Here is an 11460-nt window from a genome sequence, read left to right on the forward strand (position 1 = left end):
AAAATGGAATTTTTGGCATTAAAAATGTGATTTTTTTTGGAAAAAAATTGAATTTTTGGGCGAAAAAATGGCAATTTTTTTGTGAAAAAATGGAATTTTTGGTGTTAAAATTGTGAACTTTTTAGATAAAAAAATCGATTTTTTTGGCAAAGAATGAAATTTTTTGGGTTGAAAAATGGATTTTTTGGCCACAAAGAATTGAACTTTTTGGCAAAACAATCGAATTTTTTGACCAAAAAAAATCAAATTTTTTTACCTTAAAACCCGAATTTTTTGGTGAAAAAATGGAATTTTTGGTGTTAAAATCGTGAATTTTTTGGAAAAAAATGTTAGTTTTTTGGTGAAAAACGAGAATTTTTTGGGGTGAAAAATGGGATTTTTTTGGATAAAAGGAATTTTTGGCAAAAAAAAAAGAATTTTTGGGGAAAAAAATTGATTTTTTTCAAGAAAAATCCAATTTTTTGGAAAAAAAATCATATTTTTGGGGTAAAAAATGGATTTTTGTGGCCACAAAAAATTGAAATGTTTGGGCAAAAAATCGAATTTTTTGGCGAAAAAATTGGAATTTTTTGACCAAAAAAAATGAATTTTTTGGCAAAAAAATGCAATTTTTGGCTTTAAAAATGTGATTTTTTAGAAAAAAATGGACTGTTTTGGTGAACAACGGGAAATTTTTTGGGGTAAAAAATGGAAATTTTGGGAAAAAAGTCTTAATTTTTTTAGCAAAAAGTTTGGATTTTTTTGCAAAAAAAAGGGAATTTTTGGTTAAAAAGATCAATTTTTTTGGCAAAAATGATCAAATTTTGAATCAAAAAAAGTGTCACTTTTTGACAAAAAAAATTGAATTTTATGGTGAAAAATCGAATTTTTGGAAAAAAAATCGGAATTTTTTTTGAAAAAAAATCTGATTTTTGGGGTTAAAATATCGATTTTTTGGCCACAAAAACCAAACTTTTTGGGCAAAAAACTCCAATTTTTTGACAAAATCCAATTTTTTGGCAAAAAATTGATTTTTGGTATTAAAATCGTGAACTTTTCAGAAAAAAAATTGAACTGGTTGGTGAAAAATGCGAAATTTTTTGGGGTAAAAAATGGGATTTTTTCGGAGGAAAAAAAGTGGAATTTTTGGCAAAAAAATCATATTTTTAGTGAAAAAATTTATTTTTTGACAAAAAAATGAATTTTTTTGGCAAAAAATCAGATTTTTTGATGTTAAAAATAGGATTTTTTTGGCCATAAAAATTTGAATTTTTTTGCGAAAAATCAAGTTTTTTGGGGTTAAAAAATGGATTTTTGTGGCCACAAGAAATTGAACTTTTTTGCCAACAAATGGAATTTTTTGACCAAAAAACCCGTATTTATTGGTGAAAAAATTGGAATTTTTTGGTGAAAAAATTGGAATTTTTGGCGATAAACTCGTGAACTTTTTAGAAAAAAATCAAAATTCTGGGCAAAAAATGGAATTTTTCTGGGGTAAAAAATGGGAATTTTTGATAAAAAAATGGGATATTTTTCGGAGGAAAAAATGGAATTTTCAGGCTAAAAAATTGATTTTTTTGATGGAAAAATTCAATTTTTTCGGCAAAAAAAATCCATTTTTTGCTCAAAAAACGCCATTTTTTCGCCGTAAAAAAAGCGATTTTCACCCGGAAAAAAACGGTAATTTTGGGAAATTCGGGAATTTGCTAAAATTCGGGAATTTTTTCCGGGAGTGGGTCCCGGGGCAGCGGCTCCGTTCCAAACGCTGCCATTGGCTCCGGGAAAATGCAAATTTGGGCGGGAAAATGCAAATTTTTGGCGGGAAAAATGGGAATTTTTTGGGGTAAAAAATGGGAATTTTGGGGGAAAAAATCCTGAATTTTTTAGAAAAAATATTTAAATTTTTTTTGAAAAGAAAAGTGAATTTTTGGTTTAAAAAACCAATTTTTTGGCAAAAATAATCAAATTTTTAATCAAAAAAATTTGCTTTTTTTGATCAAAAATGTAAATTTTTAAGGGAAAAAATCACATTTTTTGACAAAAAAATTGGAATTTTTTGGCAAAAAATCCTCTTTTTTTTGGTTAAAAAAATCGATTTTTTGGCCATAAAAAATCAAACTTTTTGGGCAAAAAAGTCGAATTTTTTGACCAAAAACCCCGAATTTTTTTGGCGAAAAAATTGGAATTTCTTGGAGAAAAAATGGAATTTTTGGTGTTATTAATTGGATTTTTTTTTGACAAAAAAAAAGGGATTTTTTTGTAAAAAAATCAAATTTTTAATGAAAAAAATTGATTTGTTTTTGACAAAAAAATCAAATTTTTTGGCAAAAAATCAAATTTTGAGTGTTAAAAAATGGATTTTTGTGGCCACAAAAAATCGAATTTTCTGGCAAAAAAATTGGAACTTTTTGACCACAAACAGCGAATTTTTTGGCGAAAAAGTGGAATTTTTGGTGTTAAAAATGTGATTTTTTAGTAAAAAAAATAGAATTTGTTGGTGAAACATGCAAAATTTTTTGGGGTAAAAAATGGGAATTTTGGGGAAAAAACCCAGATTTTTGGAATTTTTTTGCAAAAAAAAAAGGCAATTTTCGGGAAAAAAAAGTGATTTTTTTTTGCTAAAAAATTCGATTTTTTTGGCGAAAAAAATCGATTTTTGGCCCAAAAAACGCCATTTTTTCGCGGAAAAAAATGCGATTTTCACCCGGTAAAAAACAGTAATTTCGGGAAATTTGGGAATTTACTAAATTTGGTTATTTTTGCAGGAGTGGGTCCCGGGGCCAGCAGCCATTTCAAACGCTGCCATTGGCTCCGGAAAAATGCAAATTTTAGTGGAAAAAATGGAATTTTTTAGGGGTAAAAAATGGGAATTTTTTGGGGTAAAAAATGGGAATTTTGGGGGAAAATCCTGAATTTTTTAGCAAAAATATTGGGATTTTTTTGCAAAAAAGGGGAATTTTTGGTAAAAATTGCAAAAAAAATCAGATTTTTAATCGAAAAAAGTGTCATTTTTTGGCAAAAAATTTGAATTTTTACAGCAAAAAATTCTATTTTTTTGGGGTTAAAAAAGAGAGTTTTTAATGAAAAAATTCGATCTTTTTTGGCAAAAAAATCGGATTTTTTGGCAAAAAATCAAATTTTTCGGGTGTAGAAATGGATTTTTGTGGCGAGAAAAAATTGAACTTTTTTTACAAAAAAAATCAAATTTTCTGACCAAAGAAATCAAATTTTTTGACGAAAAGGTCTGAATTTTCTGGTGAGAAAATGGAATTTTTGGTGGTAAAAATGTGATTTTTTAGAAAAAAAATTGAATTTTTTTGTGAAAAATGCGAATTTTTTTGCGGTAAAAAATAGGAATAATAGATAAGAAATTGGGAATTTTTTCAGTGAAAGCAAGTGTAATTTTTGGCTAAAAAAATTGATTTTTTGGCGAAAAAATTTGATTTTTCGGCCATAAAAATTCAATTTTTCACCCTAAAAACGCCATTTTTTCGCCGAAAAAAATGCGATTTTCACCCGGTAAAAAACAGTAATTTCGGGAAATTTGGGAATTTACTAAAATTTGATTATTTTTTGCAGGAGTGGGTCCCGGGGCCAGCACGGAGTCGCTGCTGTCGGCCGTGGCCAGCGCCCTGCACAGCGGCGCCGCGCCCATCACCGGCCAGAGCTCGGCCGCCGTGGAGAAGAACCCGGGGATCTGGTTAAACACGGCGCAGCCGCTGTGCCGCGCCTTCCTCGTCACCGACGACGACATTCGGTGAGTCACAAATGTCATTTATTTCACCCAAAAATTACATTTTTTACACCAAAAAATTCCGGTTTTTTACGCCCAAAAAATCGCTTTTTTCAGGCCAAAAATACTATTTTTTTGGGCCAAAAATTCAGGTTTTTTCGCCAAAAAATTCCATTTTTTTTAGCCGAAAATTCACTTTTTTTCACCAATAAATTCCAATTTTTTGGTTAAAAACTGACATTTTTTATACCCAAAAATTACCATTTTTCACCAAAAATTTGATTTTTTCGGTTAAAAAATTCAATTTTTCCCCGAAAATATTAGATTCTTTTAGTCAAAAATTACCATTTTTTATACCCAAAAATTTCGAATTTTCACCAAAAAGTCCGATCTTTTGGACAAAAAATTCGATTTTTTCCTTAAAAAAGTTCCCATTTTACACTCAAAATTTACCATTTTTTTAAACCCAAAAATGCCATTTTTTTGTCAAAAAATTCCCATTTTTTGTCCAAAAATTCCAACTTTTCGCAAAAAAATTCAATTTTTTTTCCCAAAAATTCAATTTTTATCCTTAAAAATTTGATATTTTAAGTCAAAAATTCCCATGCTTATACCCAAAAATTCCCATTTTTTGTCCAAAAAAGTTTGATTTTTTCCCCTCAAAACTCGATTTTTTTCCCTAAAAAAGTCGATATTTTCTCTAAAAATTCCAATTTTTTTGTCAAAAATTCCCAATTTTTATACTCAAAAATTTCTCAATTTTTTCCCCAGAAATTCTAATTTTTTTCCCCAAAATTCCCGATTTTTTACCCAAAAAATTTCCCATTTTTTACCCCCAAAACCCTGGGATTTGGTTAAACACGGCGCAGCCGCTGTGCCGCGCCTTCCTCGGCACCGACGACGACATTCGGTGAGTCCAAAATTTACCAAAAATCACGTTTTTTACCCCAAAAAAATCGATTATTTAATGCCAAAAATCGGCTTTTTTTTTGTCGAAAAAATTCCTTTTTTTCAGGCAAAAAATTCGGTTTTTTTTGGCCAAAAATTAGATTTTTCAGTCAAAAAATTCAATTTTCTTCACCCAAAAATTCAAATTTTTTACCTGAAAAATTAAATTTTTTGGACAAAAAAATTCGAATTTTTTTGACAAAAATTCCCGTTTTTATGCCCAAAAATTCCCATTTTTCGCCAAAAAATTCGATTTTTTTGGTGCAAATAATTAGATTTTTTCCCTTAAAAATTCGAATTTTTTGGTCAAAAATTACCATTTTTCGCAAAATTTCCGATTTTTTGGTGCAAAAAATTCGATTTTTTCCCTAAAAGTCTGATTTTTTTGGTAAAAATTTCCCATTTTTTATACCCAAAAATTAACATTTTTTGGCCAAAAATTCAATTTTTTACCCTAAAAAATTCCAATTTTTTGTTCAAAAATGACAATTCTTATACCCAAAAATTACCATTTTTTGTCAAAAATTCGATTTTTTCCCTAAAAATTTCGACTCTTTTAGTCAAAAATTACCATGTTTTACATGCAAAAATTACCATTTTTTGTAAAAAATTTGGGTTTTATTCCTAAAAATTTCATTTTTTCCCCAAAAATTCGAATTTTTTACTCAAAAATGACCATATTTTATACCCAAATATTACCGGTTTTTGGCTAAAAATTCGATGTTTTTCTCTAAAAAATTTGAGTTCTTATCTCAAAAATTGCCATTTTTTACACCCAAAAATTACCATTTTTCGCCAAAAAATTCAATTTATTTCGCCAAAAATTTCGATTTTTTCTCTAAGAAATTGGAATTATTTAGTCAAAAATGACCATTTTTCATTCCCAAAAATTACCATTTTTTGTCAAAAAATTTGTGGTTTTTTTTCCTAAAAAATTCCAACTTTTGCCAAATATTCAATTTTTTTCCCTAAAAAATTTGAATTTTTTTGTCAAAAATGACCATTTTTTATGCCCAAAAATTACCTTTTTTTTTCAAAAAAATCCATTGTTTTGCCAAAAAATCGATTTTTTACCCCCAAAAAATGGAACTTTTTTCCAAAAAAATACCAATTTTTTTTTCAAAGATTCACCTTCGTTTTGCCAAAAATTGCCCTTTTTCAACCCAAAAATTCCCATTTTTTTACCCCAAAAGTACCCTTTTTCCCCCCACCGAAAAATTCCTAATTTTTGCCAAAAAAATTCCCATTTTTTCTCCCAAAAATCGGGGATTTGGTTAAACACGGCGCAGCCGCTGTGCCGCGCCTTCCTCGGCACCGACCACGACATTCGGTGAGTCCAAAATCACCAAAAATAACATTTTTTACACCAAAAAAATCCCATTTTTTTTATCTCAAAATATTCTATTCTTTTATCCCAAAAAATCACATTTTTCAGGCCAAAAATTCGATTTTTTTGGCCAAGAAATTGATTTTTTTTTGCCAAAAATACAAATTTTTTTCCCCCAAAAAAATTCAAAATTTTTACCTGAAAAATTCAATTCTTTTGACAAAAAAATTCGGATTTTTTAGTAAAAAATGACTATTTTTATACCTAAAAATTCCCATTTTTTGTTAAAAGATTCCGTTTTTTTGGTGCAAAAATTCAATTTTTTTCCCTAAAAAAATTTGATTTATTTTGGCAAAAAAATTGGATTTTTTTTGGCCAAAAATTCGAATTCTTTTGCTAAAAAAATGGATTTTTTTACCCCGAAATTACCCTTTTTTAAACGCAAAAATTCCCATTTTTTGTCAAAAAAATTTCTGTTTTTTTCCCTAAAAATTCTATTTTTTCCCTATAAAAATCGATTTTTTTCCAAAAAAATTTTGATTTTCTTATGTCAAAACTCACCATTTCTCTACCCAAAAATTCTCATTTTTTTGTCAAAAAATGTGGGTTTTTTTGCTAAAAAGTTCTATTTGTTTTTAGCCGAAAATTTGATTTTTTTTCACCAAAAATTCGCTTTTTTTGGTTAAAAAATTCCAAATTTTTTGCTGAAAAATTTAAGTTTTTTCCTCTGAAATTCCCCATTTTTTCCTGCCAAAAATTCAATTTTTTTTTCTCTAAGAAAAAAGGGGGAAAATCGAATTTTTGATGGAAAAAAATTCAATTTTTGAGTGAAAAAAATCGGATTTTTGCGGAGAAAAAAAAGGGATTTTTTTGGGAAAAAAATGGGAATTTCTGAGAGTAAAGAATATGATTTTTTTCCATGAAATATTGTGATTTTTTTGGAAAAAATGGAAATTTTAGGGGAAAAATCGGAATTTTTGGGCCAAAAAAATTTAAATTTTTTAGGGAAAAAATGGGAATTTGAGGGTGTAAAATTTGAATTTTTTTGGGGGAATAAGTGGAAAATTTGGGGGAAAAATTGGAATTTTAGGGAAACAATTTTTTTTAACAAAATGTGAATTTTTGGGTGAAAAAATTTGAATATTTTTGGCAAAAAAAATCAATTTTTGAGTGAAAAAATGTAATTTTTGATGGTAAAAAATCGAATTTTTGATGGAAAAAATGGTAATTTTGGGGTAAAAAATGGGAATGGTTTTAGTCGATGAAAATGAAATTTTAGGTGAAAAAACTAATTTTTATGGAAAAATTCAAATTTTTTGGTGACAAATTGGAATTATTTCATGAAATAATTTGAAATTTTTTTGGAGCAAAAAATGTGAATTTTTGGGGGAAAAAAATCGAATTTTTTATGGGAAAGAATTTAATTTTTAAGTGAAAAAAATCGATTTTTGAGTGAAAAAAATCGAATTTTTGTGGAAAAAAAGGGATTTTTTTTGGGTAAAAAATGGGATTTTCCGAGACTAAAAAATACATTTTTTTTCCATGAAAAAATTGGATATTTTTGGGTTAAAAAGTGGAATTTTTTTGGGAAAAAATTGGAATTTTTGGTTGAAAAAAATAGAATTTTTTCAGGGAAAAAATGGGAAATTTTGGGGTGAAAATTGGATTGTTTTTGGGGAAAAAAGTGGAAATTTTGGGGAAAAAATTGAAATTTTTTTGGCAAAAATGTGAATTTTTTGGTGAAAAAAATTGACTTTTTTGAGCGAAAAAAATGGATTTTTTGATGGTAAATAATAGGATTTTTTAGGGAAAAAATGGGAATTTTGGGGTAAAAAATGGGAATTTTTTAGTGGAAGAAAGTGAAATTTTAGGTGAAGAAATGTGAATTTTTATGGAAAAATTCTGATTTTTTTGGGTGAAAATGTGAATTTTTGAGTGAAAAAACCCTAATTTTTAGGGAAAAAACAATCAGTTTTTGAGTGAAACAAATTCTATTTTTTCAGGGAAAAAATCGAATTTTTTGGAGGAAAAAATGGGAATTTTTTGGGAAAAATGGGAATTTTTGTGTGGAAAAATTGGGGGTTTTTTGAGGAAAAAGTGAAAATTTTTGAAATTTAAAAATTGGGATTTTTTGGGGGAAAAATGGGTGAAAAATTAAATTTTTGTGGCAAAAAAATCAATTTTTTTTGAGAAAAATTCGATTTTTGGTTGAAAAAATCCAAAATTTTTCCTGAAAAATTTGCATTTTTTTGAGCAAAAAGATGAATTTTTTTGGAGCAAAAATGTGAATTTTTGGGTGAAAACAATCAAATTTTTGATGGAAAAAAATCGAATTTTTGCGGGGGAAAAAAAGGGATTTTTTTGGGGAAAAAAATGGGAATTTCCGAGACTAAAAATATCACTTTTTCCATGAAAAATTGGGAATTTTTGGGAAAAAAGTGGAATTTTTGTGGGAAAAATGGGAATTTTGGGGTGAAAAATTGAAATTTTAGGGAAAAATTGAAATTTTTTTGCAAAAAATGTGAATTTTTGGGTGAAAAAGTCAAATTCTTATGACAAAAAAATTGACTTTTTTGAGTGGAAAAAATGGAATTTTTAAAGGAAAATATTAGTATGTTTTAGTAAAAAAATGGGAATTTTTTGGGAAAAATGGCAGTTTTTTGGGTAAAAATTGGAATTTTTGAGAGAAAAAAATATGAAATTTGGGGTAAAAAATTGGAATTTTTTGGTGGAAGGAAGTGAAATTTTAGGTGAAAAACCTCAATTTTTTATGGAAAATTTTTGATTTTTTTCATGAAAAATTGGAATTTTTTCACGAAAAAAATCGAATTTTTTTGGAGCAAAAAATGTGAATTTTTGGGTGAAAAAAATTGAATTTTTGATGGAAAAAATTTCAATTTTTGAGTGAGAAAAATCGAATTTTTGATGGAAAAAAATCAAATTTTTGGGTGAAAAATTTGAATTTTTTTGCAGAAAAATGGAAATTTTTGAAATCTAAAAAGTGGGATTTTCTGGGGGGAAAATGGGTGGAAAATTGAATTTTGGGGGCAATTTTTTTGGAGAAAAATTCAATTTTTGGTGAAAAAAATTGAATTTTTTTGAGAAAAAAAAAGGGATTTTTTCATGAAAATAATTCGAATTTTTTGGAGCAAAAAATGTGAATTTTTGATGGAAAAAAATCGAATTTTGAGGGAAAAATTCAATTTTTTATGAAAAAAATAGAATTTTTGTGTGAAAAAAATCGAATTTTTAATGGAAAAAAATCGAATTTTTGCAGAAAAAAAATGGATTTTTTTGGGGGAAAAAAATGGGATTTTCTGAGAGTAAAAAATATAATTTTTTCCATGAAAAATGTGAATTTTTTTGGGTTAAAAAATGCTGCTTTTGGTCAGGAAACAGGAGGAGCGGGTGCAGCAGGTGAGGAAGAGGCTGGAGGAGGCGCTGATGGCCGAAGGGTTTTCCCGGAATTTCGAATGCGGAAAAACTCCGGAATTTCAGCGGGAAAGCGGCCAGGAGGCGTGAGGGGAAAAGGTAAAAAATGGGGAAATTTGGGCAAAAAATGGGAATTTTTGAGGGGAAAAATGGGAAAAAATTGGGGAAAATTGGGGAAAAATTTGAATTTATGAAGGAAAAATTGGGAATAAAATTGGGAAAAAATGGGGGAAAAATTTGGATTTTTGAGGGGAAAGTTGGGGAAATTGGGAAAAAATTGGGGGAAAATTGAGGAAAAATTGGGGAAAAATGAGAAAAAAATTGGAATTTTTGAGGGAAAAATTGGGAGGAAATTGGGGGAAATTTGGGAGAAATTGGGTGAAAATTGGGAAAAAAATTGGAATTTTTGAAGGAAAAATTGGGGGAAAAATTGAAGAAAATTTGGGGAAAAATTGGGCAAAAAATTGGATTTTTTGAAGGGAAAAATGGGGAAAATTTCTGGGAAATCAGGGAAAAATTGGGGAAAAATGGGAAAAAAATTCGAATTTTTGTAGGAAAAAGTGGGGGGAAATTGGGGAAAAATTGGGCAAAAAATTGGAATTTTTGAAGGGAAAATTGGGGGAAAATTTGGGGTAAAATGGGGAAAAATTGGGAAAAAATTGGGGGAAAATTGGGGGGAAAATGGGTAAAAAATTTGAATTTTTGAAGGAAAAATTGGGATTAAAGTGGGAAAAAAAATTGAATTTTTGTGGGAAAAAATGGGATTAAAATGGGGAAAAAATTGGAATTTTTGAAGGAAAAATTGGGATTAAAATGGGGAAAAAATGGGGAAAAATTTGGATTTTTGAGGGAAAAATTGGAGAAAAATTGGGGAAAAATTGGGAAAAAATTGGGTGGAAAATGGGCAAAAACGAGAATAAAATGGGAAAAATTAGAGAAAAAAATTGGGGAAAAAAATCAAATTTTTGAAGGAAAATTAGGGAAAAATTGGGAATAAAATTGGATTTTTTGAAGGAGAAATTGGGGAAAATTAGGCAAAAAAATCGTATTTTTGAGGGAAAAAATATGGGGAAATAGGGAAAAAACAGGCAAAATTTGGGATTTTTTTGGAGAAAAAAATGGGAGTTTTTGGGAGAAAAAAATGGGAATTTTTTTGATAAAATATGGGAGTTTTTTTGATTAAAAAATGGGAATTTTTTGTGTAAAAATTTGAATTTTTGGAGGAAAAAGGGGGATTTTTGGGAGAAAAATTGTGAATTTTTTGGGTTAAAAAATGGGAATTTTTAGGTTAAAATTGGGAAATTTTTTTTGGGTAAAATAGGAATTTTTGGGGGAAAAAATGGGAATTTTTTGGATAAAAATTGGGAATTTTTGGGTTAAAAAATGGGAATTTTTGAGGGGAAAAATGGGGGGAAAATTCTGCAAAAATTGGGGAAAATTGGAATAAAATTGGGGGAAAAATGGGAAAAAAAATTGAAATTTTTTTCTGATTTTTTTGTTTAAAAATCCCCCAAAAAATTCCTTAAAAATTCCTTAAAAATTCCTAAAAAATTCAATTTTTTTTCTCTTTCAGGTCCAGGAAACCCGAGGAGGAAACGGCTGCAAAATTCTCAATTTTTGGCACTTTTTTAACCCATTTCGGAATTTTTTTTCCGAAATTTTGGAATTCCAAAAATTCCTTTTTTTTTTAAAACAAAAAAACAAATAAAATTTTAAAGAATTATTTTTTTCCGGATGTAAATAATTTTAAATATTAAAAAAAAAATTATTAAAAATTCCCAATTAAAATTGAATTTATTTTGATTTTTTGCTTTTTTTTTGGTGGAAAATTCCACGTTAAAAAAATAAAAAATTTAATTTTTTTTTTTTGGGAATTCCGGAATTTTGGGGTGGAAAAAAAAAACACCCCAAAATTTTTGTATATAAATAAAGAAATAAAAAAATTTTAATTTTAAATAAAAAGAGAAATTTTTTATAGGAGAGAAGAAAAATAAAAATATCAGGTGGGAAATAAAAGAGAAATAAATGGATTTATTCGGAA

General features: G+C 28.0%; 1 protein-coding gene across 2 annotated transcripts in view; it reads left to right on the forward strand.

The window, feature by feature from the left end:
- Positions 1–11460, forward strand: part of LOC121468119 (methyl-CpG-binding domain protein 2) — a 29993-nt gene extending 18533 nt beyond the window's left edge. Inside the window, exons 5-7 of one of the 2 annotated variants that reach the window (XR_012053035.1) lie at positions 3559–3736; positions 9387–9518; positions 10993–11460. Coding sequence is in view for 1 of the 2 variants with exons in the window: in XM_072922370.1 (XP_072778471.1) it covers positions 3559–3736; positions 9380–9509 (308 nt within the window). In the remaining variant the exon portion in view is untranslated. Of the gene's footprint in view, positions 1–3558; positions 3737–9379; positions 9519–10992 lie in introns of both variants that reach the window. The other variant, XM_072922370.1, reaches the window with a different exon arrangement.

Source organism: Taeniopygia guttata, chromosome Z, assembly GCF_048771995.1.
Source record: "Taeniopygia guttata chromosome Z, bTaeGut7.mat, whole genome shotgun sequence".
Lineage (NCBI taxonomy): Eukaryota > Metazoa > Chordata > Aves > Passeriformes > Estrildidae > Taeniopygia > Taeniopygia guttata.